General features: G+C 34.2%; 1 protein-coding gene across 1 annotated transcript; it reads right to left on the bottom strand.

Moving 5' to 3' along the window:
* Positions 1 to 1,021: 1,021 nt before the first annotated feature.
* On the bottom strand, positions 1,022 to 21,793 carry LOC143245783 (kinesin-like protein KIF13A). Its single transcript, XM_076492037.1, has 4 exons — positions 21,692 to 21,793; positions 6,768 to 6,902; positions 1,459 to 1,595; positions 1,022 to 1,076 (listed from the first exon to the last, which is right to left on the bottom strand). Exons 2-4 carry the CDS (start codon positions 6,876 to 6,878, stop codon positions 1,022 to 1,024), a joined length of 303 nt encoding a protein of 100 aa, XP_076348152.1. The 5' UTR covers positions 6,879 to 6,902; positions 21,692 to 21,793.
* Positions 21,794 to 22,260: the final 467 nt, after the last annotated feature.

Below are 22,260 nucleotides of genomic sequence, written 5' to 3'. Positions count from 1 at the left end.
CATACTAGTCTTTAAATATTATTCATGTGTGTATTTTACTGACATACTAGTCTTTAAATATTATTCATGTGTATTTTACTGACATATTAGTCTTTAGCCTACTAACATAATCCATATACCAACTTGACACTATACATATACAAGAAATATAGCTCAGCAATAAATATTCATTATAAACCAGTAGCTTAACACTAAATACTGAACATTTAAAAGGAAGTAATTCAAAACATAACAGCTGGCACTCAGCCAGGTCAAGGCTGCCAACCTTAACATTTTGCCTTTACTGACATAAAGGTGAACATCATAACACATTATTAAGGGGAAGATTTATGTTCTACTTTGTTCAAGTTTGAATTTGTTCATTAATTAACCACCAGTTTTCATGAGATAAGTATGTACAGACTAGTGAAACTAAAGTACATGATTTTGCGCCTTAAAAACTAATTCTCTACTATTTGAGAAAATTGCATCATTATATTAGCTTTATTACTATTTATATCCACATACATATATATTCATTCATCAGCATGTTTCTTTAAAATTTCCAAAATAAGGAACAAGTTCTGGTATCACTATGTTTTCAGTCAGAGTAAAACTTAAGGCTCTAATGATAATTTGTTTTAAAATGTTTTCATTATGCAATGCTCTAGATAATTCCTTCAATGAATTATGAGTCATACTTTTGTTTCAAGTACACAAAACAAGGAAATTTGTCTTTAGTAAGAAAAAAATAACATAGGAGGTAAAAGGTTAAAGTATCTTAAATATAATGTCCCCAAACATTTATTACTTTCTAACTGCAAAAACTGAAGATCAGATTTCAGTTTTAATCATTCAAGGTGACAGAAAGAGCCGTACATAGGCACTGTATTTACGACTAAGCTACTAAGACCACCTGCCACCTTCCCTAATTTTGAACTATTGACAAGAAGGAAGTTATCCAGTCTAAAAGATTTACTCTCACTCTTATAATGCACCCAGAGTTTAAAATGTAACAAATAGTTTGTGATGTTGCATAGATTCAAATCCAGCTCTGAAATCTAGAGTTCCACCACAGGACCAATCCATACTCAAACCTAATTAGAGTAATTCAATAAAAGTTGATTGAAGGATCAACTTTCTTTTTGTACATTCTTGAGATTTAACTAAGTTGTAGAAATAGGAAACTAAACTAGCAAAAATATTTACTAGTAATTAAACAGTATGTAATAACAGTTTTTCTTTTTTTGGAAAAAAAACCAAGCTGATTGGTTTGTGCTTGTATTCTAAAAACTGTCAACTAGTCTCGAAAATAACACCAATAATATTTTCTTGTTCTAGCATTAGTGATCTCTTTGTGTCCACTCTAGGAGCAAATGGCCTCTATATGGCTCTCCTAGAAATTTGAGACACCTAATAAAATACACCATGCCAAGTACGTTCTCTAAGTACTGAAAATTATTACAAAGGTATACTTACCTAGCTCCATCTCTGGGGATTATGAAGACATCCAAGTTTTCTACTGTAATGATGCAGTGCTCTGGCATTATTCCCAACCCCAAGAGCTGTATATCCTGTTCAACAGGAGCATCGGGTCGACCCACCAATGTTTGATCCTGAAAGGAAAAAAAGTTATCTTCTAATTCATCTATAGACTCTTACTGTATATCACAGCATATAAATTCATCTCTTTTATAACAGAATGTTATTCCAACTTATACAATGGATACTAAAATGCAGAAATATCCTCAATCATTGGTGGATCCTCAAGACTGAGTGAATCAATCTATTTAAACACACTGAACAACAACCTTCATGCACAGCCTGTTTCAAAATTCTAGGCAATTACATGCACCTTATAAAGGTCGCAACGTGCATTCTGATTGTTGTTTAATTGCTGAATATCAAAATGCCTCCAAAATGTATAAGATACTGTGAAAAAATCCAAGATTCAAGTCATGAAATTTGCTCAAAAAATTAACTGTGCTGTGAGAAAAGGATTTCACATAAACTAAAAACTTGTTTATAATTGGCAAAACAGAGAGAGAAAATTCATATTCTGTGAGGAACAAAGAGTCCTGCTTGAACACGAAAACCAGTTTCAGACCTGAACTGGAAACAAATCCCATGAAATGGGTTGACAAAATCTGAAAGTCTGATCTGAGTGTAACAATAAGTCAAATTAATCTACAAGCCAAGGTGTGGGTCAATAAGAGAAACATTTCTGACTTTAATACTCCTTTAAAGTCAGTGTAGCCACTTCATGAAGCAAAAAAAGTTATTCCTATATAAGAAAAGAATGCCTGCCCATTGATCGAGGACAGAGCTGATCGCACGGAGAAATATGATGCACAACAATCACGTTAGTCTTGGGAATTCAGTGAACTTCTCAGCAGTTCAGATTCTTAAGATGAGAACTTTGACAGATCTTAACTTTTACTATCAAACTCTTAAATCTAGCAATAAACATGATGAAAACAATATGGAAATTCTATAGAAGTGCGTAAACTTATATCTTATAGATAAAATGTACTTAAAGGGGAAAGAACACTGGAAAGGAATGAATGAAGGTTGAAATACACTTGAAAGATACAGACAAACATACTTTTTTGTTAATTATTACTTTATCAGAGTTACGTAATTTATTATGTAACATAAAAATATGTTCCTGCACCTCATAAAATGTATAATTTATTATTTAAAAAAAAAAGTGTACAATTTGCAATTTTAAATACTAATTTCCTAAATGAAAAGAATCAGTAAAAAACTAATTGGTAATTAGAGATCGACCACAGGTCAAAACACTAATGTATTATCTAATATATTCACGAGTTACAAAATATATTACACTATTAATATTATAATTTTTATAAGCAACTACAACAGTAAGTATGTAGCACTTGTTCATTCAGTATATTTAAATATATTTTTACATGCTTTTCTAAAATCAATACATTTAGAAAGCAGCTGCATGAAACTAATGATAATGTTATCTAATTAAACAATCCTTTAGTCATGTTTTCAGAAGACATCTTCATAAACAAGTGCTTTCCAATTACCTATACTCATATCTCAAAATATTACCACCAAGTATCTTTTAGGTTGTAATTCAGTTTCAGTTTCAAAGCAGCAGAAAGGTTATTAAACAAGTGGATCATAAGTTTTATAACTACAAATAAAATATATTTTAACCTCTTAACTTTGTCAACCATAATTACATGACAAAAAATGTACATTAATTAAATTCAAATGTTATATTGTATAAAATAAATTCTACAAAATTAATGTTTAGCATCATATACAAGTATCACATGTGGACAGTCTATATCTTTAAACCCATAATGTTTGGTGTCTTCTGCCAAAATTATTTTCATCATTTCCTGTTAATTACATCATCATAACTTATAACATCACAATTTTCTTAATTCTGTGAACAATAACATGGTTTGGATTAGCTTTCAGATAAAGAGACAAAAAATGTTATTGGACACTGTCACTGTTCAACGGATAAACTGGGATCCTTTGGTCAGATGCTCCTAACAGCCACTCTGATTTAAGGTGTTAAGTTAATCTCTACACACTGTGTGTTATTAAAATATATTTTGTTTTACTGCTAACTTCCATTCAACATTCTTCCTTCTCTAATAATAATAATCTACAGATGTAAGTATGACATACGCTTTACCTATAGGTAAAGAAAAAACTTTAAAAAACATTTGCAGGGATGGCTGATATCAATTCTTCACAAACAGAGTACGGATGGCAGTTACATCATCCTTACATAACAATACAGTTATATAGTGTAGAAGGATTTTAACAGTGAAATACAAGGTAAATTAAACTCTATTGTGATTGGGTAGTTACATATATATAATATGTATATCACTATATATTACCTCTTGCAAATACCATCCTTACTATCTTGTTTACAATGTTCTTGAAGGATTAATATTAGCCATCCCTAAAGTTACTTCCTTTTTTCACAAGTTTTTTCTTTACTTTCCTATTCAATACAGTGTTTTAATAGACATAGGAAGTGTTTATATTTATAAGTAGATTCTAAATACAATGAGGTTCCAATTGTAATAATTTTTGTATCTGTTATTGGCTAGTAATTTCTGTTTTACCCTGTATTTAAGCTAATTAAAAATACACCACATTACTATAAGAAAGCTAACTTCTAGGGATAATAAAAACACCACTTACACTAGAACTTTTTTTTTAATTACTACCAGATATTAATAATAATTATGAAAGCAGATACTCCATCTGAAACTATGTCATCTCAGTAGAATCGACTGACACCATTATTTTGATTTTTGAATTATCCAAACGTTTTACAAACATTACCAGAACTTGTGACTCTGTCATAACATAGATATTATGGTTGGTTGGTTGATTTGGTATTTTATGGCACAAAGCAACTAAGCTCTCTGTGCCCACAGATATCTACATACATAGATATTACTATAAGAAGAAACACTGTATAGTATTTAAAGTTCTACTTAGAAAAAACAACAAACAAACAAACAAAATACTGACAGTTGTTCCAGTTTAAATTCTCCATCCCCTGAGGAAACAGAGATAACCATGGGATATACTTTCTCTTCTCCCCACTCTTGATTTAAGAGTTTGATCAAGCGACCCGAGGTAAAAAAAATTATTAAAAAATTTACATGAAAAAGATGAAAAATTATATAAAAACAAAGGAAAGAAAAAAAATCATGCTGAGATGAATGATAATAGAGTCGTGATAGCAAGAAAGTCAAAGTAAGCGAAAAACCAACAACGTGCACCGATGTGCATGAATATCACAAAATCAACAGCCGATATACGACATTGGGTCATTCAGGGCAGCGTAGATTTTTAAATCCGATGCCAAATTTTAGATGTGGGGGGAAACGGGAGAACCCTGAGAAAACCCACTTTCACTTCCCAGACCAATTTACTTGGAAAGTGCCTGAACTGACAGCTGAATCGAGGACTTGAGATGAAATCTGGAATAGATAGTGTAGTTAGTGCCTGTATATACATTTTAAGTGTTAGAAACGTGATAAGGAGACTTGTGGATGCGCCAGGAGCTTCGTGTAGCGGCTAATTTGGGAAACTCTTTCGTGAGAAAATTTCTTAATTTCGCAGATCTGTAAAATTTAACTGCAAGTTTTCGGATCCTGGTGTTGATTTTCGGTGGTGCCTGTAAGGAGCCTAAATATGATAGGGGAGTAAGCATATTTAGGTACACGATAAGCTATTCTAATCACACTGTATTGTAGGGCTTCTAATTTGTTCAAGATATTGAATGACATATTACATGTGACCATACATTCATATTCAATTAGTAGCCTGATATATATATACCTTGTAAATTATTACAATGGATTCCGGAGAACACCCTGCATGGGTGCCTCTGAACCGCCTTCAGTATGCAATGCATTGCTCGGCTGGTTTACGAATGCGACTGAAATGATCGGTCCAGACTAGTGATCTGTTGAAGGTCATGCCTAAAAATTTGATTGTTTTTGCGAATTTAACATAGCGTCACATAGACAGTGCTGCCACCTACCTTATGAAATTTGTAAAACTCTTTTCTAACTTATTTTATTGGTGAAAAAAAATTATGTGATTTTTTGAGTAAAAATAAATTTAGTTTTAAGAAATAATCAGACTTATATACACTCAGAACTGAAACACACTATGGTAGGAAGTGATTTAAACAGTATGTTTCAGGTAATAAGTTAGCTAACCATCTCTTAGAGTACTGGCTAGACAATTCTGTGTAACCAAATGTTCAGAACACTGGCTTACAACTTTGCATTTTTCTATAATGTTGATGGTCGTATGAGATATCAGAATCAAATAACCTTTCTTTCTTGGGGCAATTCTTCAGTATAATTTTTTTTTTAAAATAAGAATCCTCTTCAAAAATACATAAAACAAGTGGTTATTTGGGTAGTTCTGTTAGCTCTACAGTATAGAGGGCTATTCAGTAATAGCAACCAGTTCTAGTAAACCTTTAAAGTTGTTTTGAAGAGATACACAACAGATATTCCAGAAATCAAACAGACATTCAGTGCTGGACAGTTTAATGTTTAGAATTTAACACAGTAACTTTTCTGTATGAACTAATCACTTGTGAAATAAATGTCAATGAATATTTGATCCTTGGTAAATATACAAATAAGACAATAACATAACTATCACTAACTACTTAAGTTATTTATAGTTTCATTCATGGGCGTAGATTTTTTACACCTGATGGGGGGATAATATTTGCAACCACTTATGTGGACTGTTCAATTTGCAAATGGGTAATTTCAGGTTCACGTAATCAGGAATTTTGCAGTCATGACATGCAGTCACAGAGTAATCTTGTTGCCACGACACTTGCATGTATACTTAGGCCTACTGACTGATACTTACGAACTATCGCTTAGATCGAAAAGCTTAGAAGCACGCCTATATTAAAGATGTACATTTCGGCTACTGAAAAAGCCTACATCTAGGCCTAATTATGTAATTCGATTGGTAAGAACACGAGAATAACAAGAAGAAACACACAATTTGTAGGCCTGTGATGCAATAAAACAATTCAACAGACCAAACTGTAGGAGGGGGATGATTGTATGCACCATACCCCCACCTAAAATGAAGGGGGATGTATCCCCCATCCCCCAGGATCTACGACCCTGGTTTCATTTCCTTCTTTAATATGTTATTTTATTTTCAAAGTTCACAAATTTAGAATACTTAATTTCTTCAAAGATTAATATTAATTCAGATTTACTTACTTTAAGATAATATACTAAAAGTTCATTCAGAGACGGATCAGCATTTAGGTTGACCAGGTAATGTTTGTCATTTTCCACCCTGATTCCAGAGGCTTGCACAGAAATGCCCATTTTTTCCAAGGCTTGCTGATGTTCCTATAAAAATCCAATTTCAAATTCAATGCTAATTTATATTAAATATATATTTTTACGTTATTCGCACACAAATGGTGAATATTTACATCAAGGGAACATTAGATGGTTTGTTTTAATTACTTTAAAGGTTGAATATTGTCAGGTGATAAGCGGGAGGGAGATTTGTATTGTTTCCTGATTTACTCAAACAATGTAATCATTTTCATTTTTTTTATTTTAGATAGTATTGTTACTTTTCTGGCTTTATACGTTTATGAAACCAACAATGCTACTCAATGTACTCATGTTTATAAGGAACCAAAACGAGACACCAAATTATATGTTTCTGTTATTTTACAAAGGTTATCTTTACCTGCCTTCCCTTAGTTACTTTGAACTGTTGACGCAGTTACCTAGCTACCAGAATCAGAGGACATGCGCAAAACAGCTTGTCAAAAAAACAACAACTCTGGAATATAAATAAAAGACTAGCAAAACGCCATACAATGAAAATTTTAAAATAATAGAATCAGCGAACGATGAAGAGGTACTACGCAAAAATAGCAGCCCTGCCACCCCCCCCCCCCCAAAGAAAGATAAACACAATTAAACAATATAATATCAACAACACTTGATCACAAATTATGATCAACTTTGAACTGGCAGGCCTAAGGAAATACAACAAATAAAACAACACTAGATTCGCCCAATACCTGGACTGTTCCAATCAAACAATGGGATTTGATCATCACTCTTAAAACGCGCCTACGACAGCAAAGTGTGGAGCGCCATCTTGCAGCAACAATAGGTAAACTATGGTCTACAGAATCATATTATAGGCACTTTAATCACTGGGCCATGAGTGAACCGAATCTCTAAATAAACGAATATCTAAACCAGCACAGAAAGGCTGAAAAATTAATATCTGTCTGTGGTTTCTCAAAGCTGTTTGATTGTATCCACTACGTGGCTGCGTGATAAGTAATTATTAAATATTTGTGTGTCTCGAAGTAAACTAGGTCACTATATCTCAGAACGGCTGATATATATATTAACAATTTTATTGATAAGGGGAGAACAACGTTTCAACCTTCCTAGGTCATCTTCAGGTTAAGAGAGAGAGAACGGTCACATGTCTTAGGGACGAGAGTATAAACTGGTATATATAAAAGGCCTAAGTATTGGGAATCCCGTGTCACCAGTTCTAGTCAACACCATGACACAGATTGAATCACAAGCGATCAATTCAGCCTTACACCCACTACTATACTGGTACAGGCATGCTGATGATACAATTGTTGTATTCACATCTACAGAACACACACTTAGTTTTTTCAATCACATTAACTCCATTCACCCCAACATTAAGTTCACCTGTAAACAGGAAAAAACTAACCAAATAACATTTCTTAGCCTCAAGATCACTAGAACTGATACACAATTCAAAACAGAAATCCACAGAAAAATCACCCATACGGGATTATACATTTCCTGGGACTCAGCACATGAAACAAAACAAAAACTGAACATATTAAGAAACCAAATAAACACAACCATAAAACTATGTTCACCTGATAAAATTAACAATGAAATCAACAAAATAAAACAACACTTCATCAACATCAGCAAATCTCCTCAAAAAAAACCATGGAAAAATTATACGCACACACCCAGACAAACAACACAGTCAGCAAGAAGCAAACAACAATAAATTCCAAGATACAACAAATTACAAAACCTTGTATTGCTGCATACCATATGTTTCCGATATCAGCGAAAAAATAACCAACATTTGGAAAAAACTTAAAACATAACATCCAGTAGACACCAAATTTATTCAAAAATCAGGTACAAAACTAAAGTCCATACTATGTAAAAACTACATTGACAAATACAACACCAACATAATTTATGAAGTACAATACAACAACTGCCCTGACTTCTATACGGGAGAAACAAGCAGAAAAATGGAAACTAGATCCAAAGAACACAAAAAACACCTTCACACGTTTTTGAACACTGCAACTCAAATAAACACAACATAACCATAGAAAACACCCAGATATTAAGTTGCAAACTTTGTTAACCTGAAGGTAACTTAGGAAGGTCGATTTGTTTTGTTTTGAATTTCGCACAAAGCTACTCGAGGGCTATCTGTGCTAGCCGTCCCTAATTTAGCAGTGTAAGACTAGAGGGAAGGCAGCTAGTCATCACCACCCACCGCCAACTCTTGGGCTACTCTTTTACCAACGAATAATGGGATTGAATGTAACATTATAACACCCCCACGGCTGGGAGGGCGAGCATGTTTTGGCGCGACGGAGGAAGGTTGAAACGTTGTTCTCTCCTTATCAATAAAAGTGTTAATACCCATACCAGCCGTTCTGAGATGCATTTTTATTTCACGTGGGTTTCTATTATCAAGAATAAGTTAGGTCACGAATGTTCATTACAAACGTCAAAGACTTAAAACCTAACCCCTCGAGGGTTTCAGAAGAAAGGCACTAGGCTTATCGTCTGTTCTATCGTTGTAAGCTAGTGATATAAAGTTATGTAACCTGAACTCAACCTATTAAAATACGACGTATGATCTACGTTTGTAAAACCGTAACTTAAGACTGATTAACCGCATAGGTCTGACTTACCCAATGGTTAAATATCCAAAACAGGCGGTCTGGTATCCAAATTTAGCTATTGCGCAACTCCAAGTAAAAGTAAAACACGAATCTGCACATAAAACGATCATGCCCTTTGACGTCACACGTTTTCATATTTATGGTTGACGAACGAATGAAACATACATGAAATATTTAAAATGTTTGCACAGGCAAGCATATTTATAATGTATCATTAAATCAATGTTAAATAAATACACTAAATCATCCGCACACACAGTGTGAATATTGCCATATTAATCAAAGATAAAAACGTTTCCAATGTCCAGCGTCTACAAAATTTGGTATATAAAATGTGCAAATACTTAATTTTTTTCCATTAAGTTCAGTAACGCGCCCTTTTCACGCGGCTATACGTACAATCCGGTCTAATAATCTCTTTGGAGTTTTGATTCTACAGGGTGTTCGGAAAATCACTGTGCAGTTTTGTAATCATATTTTATTCAGTCTTATTTCAAGCCAGCAACTGATAGCGGTGTTCAGAAACAAAATAAGAATGATCCAGGCCTGAATTGATGCCAACGGGGGTCACTTTCAACATTGTTTATAATTGTCATTCATACTTACCTCCTGTATTCTATATTGAAATATGTCTGTTAATAAATATATAAGTGCACAGTGACTTTTGAAACACCCTGTATTTCCCAGATTTCAACTAAGAAAAATAGTTCCTAAGGTTCTCCTAGCATACATACTTAAGTATGCACTAAATCAGAGTTTTGATTTCTAAGTACTAGCCCAATATACTTAACTTAGCTCTGAAATGTTTGTAAGTCAACATCCATAAACTGTATCAAATGTCAATTTTACTGTGCAAGTATAAGCGTGTTTTTGACATCAGGTCGCGAAATGTCAGACAAACTTACTCTCGTTCATCCAATTCTATTTCTGAAGATATTTTGTATTGACTGCCACTCTTATAATGCACACACAGTTTAACGTGCAGTGAATAGTGTGTGATATTGCACGGCTTAATTATAACATTTACTCGTGTAATTTGTTTGGTATTTCGCGCAAAGCTACACGAGGACTATCTGTATATTGCGAGTTGAGTCCCTAACCACTTGGTCACGTTAGACCTCACCATTCACTTCTTAATTGACTTTATTCTACACGTTAGGCCTCACCATTCACTTTTTAATTGACTTTATTCTACACGTTAGGCCTCACCATTCACTTTTTAATTGACTTTATTCTACACGTTAGGCCTCACCATTCGCTTTTTAATTTACTTTATTCTACAATTATTACCACTCATTTCATTTGTTATACTTATATTTTTCAGTTACATTGCCACATTTGTATTTTGGTAGAGCACTATTTTTTTTGGCTTAACTGTCATATGTATTTTTATTAAAATATAAGTTATATTTTCTTACCACCATATATCTAACTGTAATTATTTCTCTAATTCTGTATTCTTTCCTCTTTTATTCCATACATTCGTAATTTCACTCGTACTATCTTCACCTCTTTTCACTTCCACAGCAGTCATTTTTCTGCTTTTATAGAACAGAAAACTGGCAACTGTACCAAGATCAGATTATTCATGAACATCAGACGCCAGCTCACTAACGCGTTTTCATCAAAAGTACATAATTAGGACAGTTTATCAAGGGAAAGAATGGCAGTAAACAAGAACAGAAATAATAAGTTTACAACGGCACATGCGCTTTGTTAAAAATCAATCTAAGTATACAACACTATATTTCAATAGCAAGCCTGTTTCGTGATAAACTATGTAACTGTGTTCAGTTATCCGCTTCATGTTCATTACACTGATTACGTGAATTGTAATAAATGAACTTACGCACAATATTTTTGTTAACGGAGTAGACGAGATATCACGAGAAAACGTAACAAAGTTCGGCTGCTCTGTTACAGAAGATATACGAGGTATATGATCAAAATGTTCTAAGACTTCACTTTTATACTAAAGAATAATGTACATACAACAATATTATATATTGTTATATATATTACTTCAAAGTAATCTCCCCCAGCTGATACACACTTGTTCTAACGTTCCTGCCATTTTAGGAAGCAATGCTGGAAGTACTCAACTGTTACACGACGAAGTTATTTATGGTCGGTTGGAATTTCATAAAATCTCTTTCCTTTCAACTTAATTTTGATTTTTTGGAACAGAAAAAAAAATCACACGGAGCAAGATCTGGAGAAAGAAAGTGTTAATACCCATACCAGCCGTTCTGAGATGGATTTTTATTTTAAGTAGATTTCTCATCATCAGGAAAAGGCCTGGTTCACTGTCTTTCACCTTAGCGACCATTTCATCAGTGAACGATGTCGATCGCCCAGAACGTAAGTCATCTTTGACCGACTCTCGGCCATCTTAGAAGTGTTTTATCCACTGATAAACCACAGCCTTCTTTAACACAAATATATTTTAATATACAAACATAAAAACAATACAATTTATAATAGCGGTTATTACTAATAGTTATTACAAATAATGATTTATATACAACAGTTCAACAAACTTACAGACAACACTGAGTCTTATATCCGGTCTAGAACTGAATATTTTATCGACGATCCAAGTTTAAGTTAACGACGTCTTTCTTTGGCTAGCCTCACACCAGTTAGAAGTTTATTTCTTACTAAACAAGTTATTTAATATCCTCGTACAAACAATAACGTCCGACGTAACTCACTGAAGTTGAAAGGTATGGGATGTTTGAAATCTATAAAGGTTCCTGGTCAAATTCTGTAGTTTTCCGATTAATAGACATTCATCACAATTATAGCTTCCTAGGCCTACATCACATTGACTGTTGCTGTCCAATAATATTCTTCTCGCTCGTCTCTCGGCTAGCCAATTTTCATAGAAATCACGCAAGTTTATAGAAATTTCGACAATATTCTCGCGTCCTTTCGTCAAACAAGTGTTGTTGATTTTTATGCACACGATTGTTCTACATTTTTCGAGGACACGCGGGACTTGTGCAATACGCAGTTAAGAATATACGTCACAGACAAAAGAGAAAACTATAGAGAATTAAAAGTAGGCACTAAAATAAATGTACAACAGTAAATCTGTTACAACATATTCTGTGTAGATGACTTTATATATGTGTATTTTCTTTAAATACAACATTTTAATATTAACTTCAAGCCCCCCATTGGCTCAGCGGTATGTCTGCAGACTTCCAACACTAAAAGCTGGGTTTCGATGCCCGTGGTGGGTAGAGCACAAATAGCTCATTGTGTAGCTTTGTGCTTAATTCAACAACAACATTAACTTGAAAGGCAGAAAGTTCATAGCTTATTTAACTGGACACTCACATGTGGATAAATCTTGTTTCTCTGCATTTCTGATTTGAAGATTCTACAATGTCTATTACACTAGCACAACTATGTTACATCTTTGGCATGGCCCAGTGGTTAAGGCACTCGACTCATAATCCGAGGATTCGAATCCCCATTGCACTAAACAAGCTCGCCTCTTTTAGCCGTGGGAGCGTTATAATGTGACCCTCAATCTCACTATTTTTTGATAAAAGAATAGCCCAAGAGTTGTGAGTGGATGATGATGGCTAGCTGCCTTCCCTCTAGTCTTACACTGCTACATTAGGGACTGCTAGCGCAGTATAGCTCTCGTGTAGCTTTGCGCGAATTTCAAAAACAAACAAATGTTACGTCTTTAGCTAAGTGCTGGGCTTAACAGATTACAACAAGGCATGGCTAGATTACCAACACCTAACTATGTAACACCTTTGCCTAAATATTAGGTTATTTAAGTTATTTCATGTAAGTATTACGCATGCAACAATTAAAAAAATTACAACATCCAACTGCGTGGACTTTAACAACCTGGATTTATCAGAAGCTACATTTTAAACGAACGTATCGTGCTCTTAAACCGACATTTATAATTTCTGAGCAAGATGTGTTGGTATTTATTCAATCAACCTTTGGTACTTGAATTGTACCAACGTTGTCGTACTGGGCCCGTTGAAGAGAGCCCAGAAACGTGCACAAACGAAAATGATTCACCGATTAATCATGCCTCTCAGAAGCTCAGCGGTAAGCCTGAAGGATTAAAACGCTAAGAACCGGGCATCGATACCCGTGGTGGGTACGACATAACTATTTTATTGCGTCTTTGCGCTTAACAACAAAAAGTATAAAACATGGTTACGTTATTCATGCGCGTGTTGTATCATGTAGAAAAAAAACAACAAAAAACCTCACGAAACTACATTTTAAGCCTCAAACACCACATCTTCAGCCAACAGGACTGTTGCTAAAGATAAGCACGAATCTGAGTCTTCGAGACCGATGGGAATTCAGTTTAAATTGAGAAACAAAAAATGCTTTCAGTGTGTTTAGTATCTTTTTATTAAGGAGCGCGTGTTTCCCAGAACGTACTGATGTTTTCGTCCTTTTTCTCTAGGCCTAATCTCAACCAATAATTATTAAGAATCAGTTCTATCCCCGTCGAGAATTAATGTGAATGGGATGTGTTCTCCTAGCAAACACTGGTTCCCGGTTATGTGTACACTGTGGATTGGAAACATAAAGCAATAGCTTTCCAACGCATCAGGAATACATCGCTTATTGACAAAAACAGTACAATGTTATTAATAAATGAGGTTAAACATCCGAAAGGTCACGTCACATAATTTAAGTGCCGGGATATTTATTATTCAAAGATGGTTTTTCAATCATTCAGCTGAATTCTGAATTTCCACTGTCCTTTAAACCACTTCAGTTTAAATGTGTTTTTATATTTCGTACGACAGAGGGAGTGTGTGTAAAACTGATTTTTCTCGGTGAGAAAAAATTACTTTCGCAGTCAGTAAAGTGCAGAATGTTTTTCGAATAGTGTTCTGAAGGCCGTATCCACATAACACACACATACCACTAACAATCTACCCTAACTTTCATTCCACCACAATAGTATTAAAACTATGCTTTCACTTAGCTAGGACCCACTTCGTTATTGTATCGTCAACATTTTGACAGAAGGTCCACTTAAACACACGGCAAGTATATTATATCGCCAAACGTGACTTTTGTTTCCATCACAAACTCCTGCATGGAAAGTGACTCCAGCTGCGTTACTTTCAAAAGTTGAGGAGATTAGGATGCTCTGCACGTGTTTGGTTTAATAAGACAAAGAATTGTGTATCTTTTTTTTAAAAGGTATAATGATTAGTCTACAGTGATCAGGCCTGACGAGAGGTGGTCAGGGAGGCTACAGTCCTGGGGCCCGGGGATATATGGGATGAAGAATACTGTATCTTCATTTTCATAATATACTTCAGGAAATATTGCAATACTGCAGGAAATCGCTTTGACTTAAAAAGATGTAAGTTCTCAACACATTTGGCTTCCGCCCACCAGAAGAAATTTCATACGCCCATGAATGCACCACGAATTTATGAAGACTTCCAAAAAGGGCTCGAGGACATAACTGTCCACTAAGTCCGACCTACCTCTCGACGCCTCTGACAGTGACAAGAATAGATTTGGTTTGTTTTGAATTTCGAGCAGAGCTACAGGAGGGCTATCTGCGCTAGCCGTCCTTAATTTAGCAGTGTAAGATTAAGAGGGAAGGCAGCTAGTGTCTATAATCCGTGTTCCAAACTCTCACCGAAAGTAAATATGGCGTGAGATAAAACAATAACAAATAGACACTTAAATTTTAATGAATGAAGAAACTGATGTTCACAAGCATAGATTCATATCTGTACATAATGATATGATATGTAGCTACAACTAAGTCACCGTTCAGCTTCCTTTGATTAAATAACCTCATGTTGTAAAACGTCAGTCAGGAGCCAAGAAGTGTCTTTACACTACAGTTTGTTGAATAGCAGAAATTCAAATCCAGAAACTCCCAAAGAGGGTGTTTTTGGACGTATCTTTCCCAGATTTGTTTTTTAATTTTGGGGCAGAGCTACACAAGGGCTATCTGCGCTAGCCATCCCTAATATGGCAGTATAAGATTAGAGGAAAGGCAGATGGTCATCACCGCCCACCGCCAACTCTTGGGCTACTCTTTTACCAACTAACAGTGGGATTGGCCTTAACATTATAACGCCACTCCAGCTGAAAGAGCGGGCAATTTTGGCGTGACAGGGTTTTGAACCCGCGACCCTTTAAGGGGCTGAAACTAAAATAACATATAGTACTACCCTACTAACCCTTAAGTGGCTGAGACAAAGATCATACAGTATTATACTAGGAATCCTTTAAAAGCTGAGATTAAAATAACATACAGTACTATTTTAATAACCCTTAAGGGTCTGATACTAAAACTTTTTCGATACCAATAAATCATTTATTGCAGAAATCAGTTATCCTATAAAACACATGTAAACTGGTCCCACGGTAGGTTAGCGGTAAGTTTATGGAACTACAGTATAAAACTCCGTGGCTCGATTCCTTGCAGTGGACAAAGTGTAGGTACCCATGTGAACCAAATAAAATAGCAAGTAACATCACAAGTGTTAAATATATGTGTGTCTCTCTGTGTGCAAATTCTATCAAGGAAAAATAAATTTTTATTAAACCTCAAATGATGAGAGAGAAAAGTCAGATACACTTTGTATATTACTGTAACAGAAGGGTCATCTGAACTAGAGCAGGAGATAGTAACCGATACACAGACAGACTACAGGTATTTGATATGTAAAAAGCGGATATAAAAAGAGAGACACAATTAAAGTGCGGTTGTCTTCTCGATGTATCCCACCGGTAACAATAAGGTCTGGTTAAATTATCGTTCCTGTCACACCGTTAATAATATGTCAGGTTGAATTATCGTTCCTGTCACACCGTTAACAATATGTCAGGTTAAATTATCGTTCCTGTCACACCGTTAACAATATGTCAGGTTGAATTATCGTTCCTGTCACACCGTTAACAATATGTCAGGTTGAATTATCGTTCCTATCACACCGTTAACAATAAGTCAGGTTGAATTATCGTTCCTTTCACACCGTTAACAATATGTCAGGTTGAATTATCGTTCCTGTCACACCGTTAACAATATGTCAGGTTGAATTATCGTTCCTGTCACACCGTTAACAATATGTCAGGTTGAATTATCGTTCCTGTCACACCGTTAACAATAAGTCAGGTTGAATTATCGTTCCTTTCACACCGTTAACAATATGTCAGGTTGAATTATCGTTCCTGTCACACCGTTAACAATATGTCAGGTTGAATTATCGTTCCTGTCACACCGTTAACAATAAGTCAGGTTGAATTATCGTTCCTGTCACACCGTTAACAATATGTCAGGTTGAATTATCATTCCTGTCACACCGTTAACAATAAGTCATTAAATTATCGTTTAAGCTACACTGTTAACAATAAGTGAGGATGAATTATCGTTCCTGCCACACTACGTTAGGTTGAATTAATGTTCCAGCCACACCATTAACAATAAGTGTGTGTTGAATTAATGTTCCAGCCACACTATTAATAATAAAGGCGGGTTGAACAATCGCTAGATTTGAAAAAGAATACAAATGTGTCAGTTTCACAATGACTTTCAAGATTACAAACCTAATTATTTATATTCTTTCTACTATAATGTTTCTACTATATTGTTTCTACTATAATGTTTCTACTATATTGTTTCTACTATAATGTTTCTACTATAATGTTTCTACTATAGTTTCTACTATAATGTTTCTACTATATTGTTTCTACTATAATGTTTCTACTATATTGTTTCTACTATAATGTTTCTACTATATTGTTTCTACTATAATGTTTCTACTATATTGTTTGTTTCTACTATAATGTTTCTACTATAGTTTCTACTATATTGTTTCTACTATATTGTTTCTACTATAATGTTTCTACTATATTGTTTCTACAACAATGTTTCTATTATATTGTTTCTACTACAATGTTTCTATTATATTGTTTCTACTACAATGTTTCTATTATATTGTTTCTACTATAATGTTTCTACTACAATGTTTCTATTATATTGTTTCTACTACAATGTTTCTATTATATTGTTTCTACTATAATGTTTCTACTATATTGTTTGTTTCTACTATAATGTTTCTACTACAATGTTTCTACTATATTGTTTCTACAATAATGTTTCTACTATATTGTTTCTACTAAAATGTTTCTACTATATTGCATCATAAATAATTTGCTTAATATCTTTATTAAACTTCAAAACTTTAAAAAGTTTTATTTTTAACTTATGATTCTTGGCACTGTGCACAGTTCATGTGGAATTGTATTGTTTCATAACTTTAAAAAGTTTTATTTTTTAACTTATGATTCTTGGCACTGTGCACAGTTCATGTGGAATTGTATTGTTTCATAACTTTAAAAAGTTTTATTTTTAACTTATGATTCTTGGCACTGTGCACAGTTCATGTGGAATTGTATTGTTTCATAACTTTAAAAAGTTTTATTTTTAACTTATGATTCTTGGCACTGTGCACAGTTCATGTGGAATTGTATTGTTTCATAACTTTAAAAAGTTTTATTTTTAACTTATGATTCTTGGCACTGTGCACAGTTCATGTGGAATTGTATTGTTTCATAACTTTAAAAAGTTTTATTTTTTAACTTATGATTCTTGGCACTGTGCACAGTTCATGTGGAATTGTATTGTTTCATAACTTTAAAAAGTTTTATTTTTAACTTATGATTCTTGGCACTGTGCACAGTTCATGTTGAATTGTATTGTTTCATAACTTTAAGAAGTTTTATTTTTTAACTTATGATTCTTGGCACTGTGCACAGTTCATGTGGAATTGTATTGTTTCATAACTTTAAAAAGTTTTATTTTTTAACTTATGATTCTTGGCACTGTGTACAGTTCATGTGGAACTGTATTGTTTCATAACTTTAAAAAGTTTTATTTTTAACTTATGATTCTTGGCACTGTGCACAGTTCATGTGGAATTGTATTGTTTCATAACTTTAAAAAGTTTTATTTTTTAACTTATGATTCTTGGCACTGTGTACAGTTCATGTGGAACTGTATTGTTTCATAACTTTAAAAAGTTTTATTTTTAACTTATGATTCTTGGCACTGTGCACAGTTCATGTGGAATTGTATTGTTTCATAACTTTAAAAAGTTTTATTTTTAACTTATGATTCTTGGCACTGTGCACAGTTCATGTGGAATTGTATTGTTTCATAACTTTAAAAAGTTTTATTTTTAACTTATGATTCTTGGCACTGTGCACAGTTCATGTGGAACTGTATTGTTTCATAACTTTAAAACGTTTTATTTTTTCACTTATGATTCTTGGCACTGTGTACAGTTCATGTGGAATTGTATTGTTTTTATAACTTTAAAAAGATTTTTAATTAGGGATTCTCTACATTACGTTATATAGAGTTAATGTTGGCCTGGCATGCTCAGGTGGATTAAAGCGTTCGAATCGTAATCCGAGGGTCGCGGGTTCGAATCCCGGTCGCACCAAACATGCTCGCCCTTTCAGCCATGGGAGCATTATAATGTGACTGTCAATCCCATTATTCGTCAGTAAAAGAGTAGCCCAAGAGTTGGCGGTGAGTGGTAATGAATAGCTGCCTTCCCTCTAGTCTTACACTGCTAAATTAGGGGCAGCTAGCGCAGCTAGCCCTCCAGTAGCTTTGTGCAAAATTAAAAAACAAACGTTAAATTGTATTGTTTTCAACGTTTCTTCAGATAATGTGAAACAAAATGAAAAAAGAAAATTCGTCATTATTCGAGTGACTATTTCTTTTCGAGTAACATATAAATGGCGCTTAACAAACGAGTCAATACGTTGTTCACCCTGTAGGCACGCACTCTAGCTAAGAGCTGTCTTTCCTTTCGGGTTTAAGGCCACAAGATTCAAAACAAGCTTGTTTGTGTTCGAACGCTTTCAATTTCGAATTCAATTTCCGTTTCGCATCATCCTCTCGAGACGCGCTATTATCACTATCTCTGAGAAACTTCACAAGAAACACTTGTAGCATTAAGCCAGCCTGCTCACAAGGAAATGGACGACTCTTTACATCGAACGAGGTTAAGTAAAATAAAACTGAGTTATTTAATAGACATCAGCCAATCCAAGTCTCGGAAACATGCTTTACTGATTACTAATACCAGTCATGCAACATATTAGTAATCAGTATAATAATCAGTAACAGTACGCTAAACGTGTTGGCTGACTTCGTTGTTTCACATCTTGTAAAATGAGTGTTGTTTGACACAAGTTTCTTCCTGTAAATTAAAACAAAAAACTTATTACATGCAGCTACGAGTTACGAGAGACTTGTTTAACACAGCTATTTGTAACTTACTGTAAAGTTAGAAAGCCTTGTTTAACACAACTATTTGTAACTTACTGTAAAGTTAGAGAGCCTTGTTTAACACAACTATCTGTAACTTACTGTAAAGTTAGAGAGCCTTGTTTAACACAGCTATTTGTAACTTACTGTAAAGTTAGAGAGCCTTGTTTAACACAACTATTTGTAACTTACTGTAAAGTTAGAGAGCCTTGTTTAACACAGCTATTTGTAACTTACTGTAAAGTTAGAGAGCCTTGTTTAACACAGCTATTTGTAACTTACTGTAAAGTTAGAGAGCCTTGTTTAACACAGCTATTTGTAACTTACTGTAAAGATAGAGAGCCTTGTTTAACACAGCTATTTGTAACTTACTGTAAAGATAGAGAGCCTTGTTTAACACAGCTATTTGTAACTTACTGTAAAGTTAGAGAGCCTTGTTTAACACAGCTATTTGTAACTTACTGTAAAGTTAGAGAGCCTTGTTTAACACAGCTATTTGTAACTTACTGTAAAGTTAGAGAGCCTTGTTTAACACAGCTATTTGTAACTTACTGTAAAGATAGAGAGCCTTGTTTAACACAGCTATTTGTAACTTACTGTAAAGTTAGAGATCCTTGTTTAACACAGCTATTTGTAACTTACTGTAAAGTTAGAGAGCCTTGTTTAACACAGCTATTTGTAACTTACTGTAAAGATAGAGAGCCTTGTTTAACACAGCTATTTGTAACTTACTGTAAAGTTAGAGAGCCTTGTTTAACACAGCTATTTGTAACTTACTGTAAAGTTAGAGAGCCTTGTTTAACACAGCTATTTGTAACTTACTGTAAAGTTAGAGAGCCTTGTTTAACACAGCTATTTGTAACTTACTGTAAAGATAGAGAGCCTTGTTTAACACAGCTATTTGTAACTTACTGTAAAGTTAGAGATCCTTGTTTAACACAGCTATTTGTAACTTACTGTAAAGTTAGAGAGCCTTGTTTAACACAGCTATTTGTAACTTACTGTAAAGATAGAGAGCCTTGTTTAACACAGCTATTTGTAACTTACTGTAAAGTTAGAGAGCCTTGTTTAACACAGCTATTTGTAACTTACTGTAAAGTTAGAAAACCCTGTTTAACACAGCTATTTGTAACTTACTGTAAAGTTAGAGAGCCCTCTTTAACACAGCTATTTGTAACTTACTGTAAAGATAGAGAGCCCTGTTTAACACAGCTATTTGTAACTTACTGTAAAGTTAGAAAACCCTGTTTAACACAGCTATTTGTAACTTACTGTAAAGTTAGAAAACCCTCTTTAACACAGCTATCAGTAACTTACTGTAAAGATAGAGAGCCTTGTTTAACACAGCTATTTGTAACTTACTGTAAAGATAGAGAGCCTTGTTTAACACAGCTCGTAACTTGAGGATCGCAGGTTCGAATCCCCGTCACACCAAATATACTCACCTTTTCAGCCATGAGAGCGTTATAATGTGACGGCCAATCCCACTATTCGTTGGTAAAAGGATAGCTCAAGAGTTAGTGGTGGATGATGATGACTAGCTGCCTTCCCTCACGCTTTACACTGCAAAATTAGGGGTGACTAGCGCAGATAGCCCTTGTGTAGCTTTACTCGAAATTCAAAACAAACCAAACCTTATTTAATACCTAACACTGTGCCTACTGATGTTAAAATTTATTAAAAATCAAAATAACTTTCGAATATATTACATTACTTTCAGAGCTGTACATTCTGGTTTGAAATTATAAATACAGTTAAGAATAATACGTATGGGGTATTAATTTCTTACCTGAGGATTGCTCGTTTATTTTAAGTTTTAGATAGATAAATAAATCAAAGGATACGTTACTTATTACCTGAGGATCTTCAGTTTCGTTGCTAAATTTCAAATATACTATCTATGACTCTGTTAAGCTCTAGATGCTAAAGCGGAACAATACATTATCCCTACACCCTGTAGAAACAAGTGTTTGTGTAAACACGATACGGTTGTTTTTAAGGGAAGATACCCCATGCACGACCAATGACAGCTTTTCAGCGCTACGTCGTTTTATCGATTTGGAAAGCTTCGTGCTTCATCAAATAACTTTATAAACTGCCTGGCATGTCTCATTTTGTTGTATTCGGTATATACATGCAAATCATTTATTTATTTATTTGTTTAGCAAGTGTTAACAAAAACAGTTGGAAGAAATATCAAGGAGTGACTGACATGTTTGGTGAATGTGCCGGTTGTCGGGGTAATGAAGAATAAACATTTGTTTTCTTGTTACCGTACTAAGTATGCGCGTAAAAAAAACCTGAAACATACCTCAGCTTATTTCTGAAAAAAACGAAACGGAGGAAACGAATCAAAAGTATGAATACCAGATATATTTGTGCCCAAAAATATTCTGTTTCAAGTGTAAATACTTATACTTCTTGC

The sequence above is a fragment of the Tachypleus tridentatus genome, chromosome 3, assembly GCF_004210375.1.
Source record: "Tachypleus tridentatus isolate NWPU-2018 chromosome 3, ASM421037v1, whole genome shotgun sequence".
NCBI classification, from domain to species: Eukaryota; Metazoa; Arthropoda; class Merostomata; order Xiphosura; family Limulidae; genus Tachypleus; species Tachypleus tridentatus.
The sequence above is the reverse complement of the archived record's forward strand: the minus strand, read 5'-3'. Positions and strand labels throughout refer to the sequence as shown.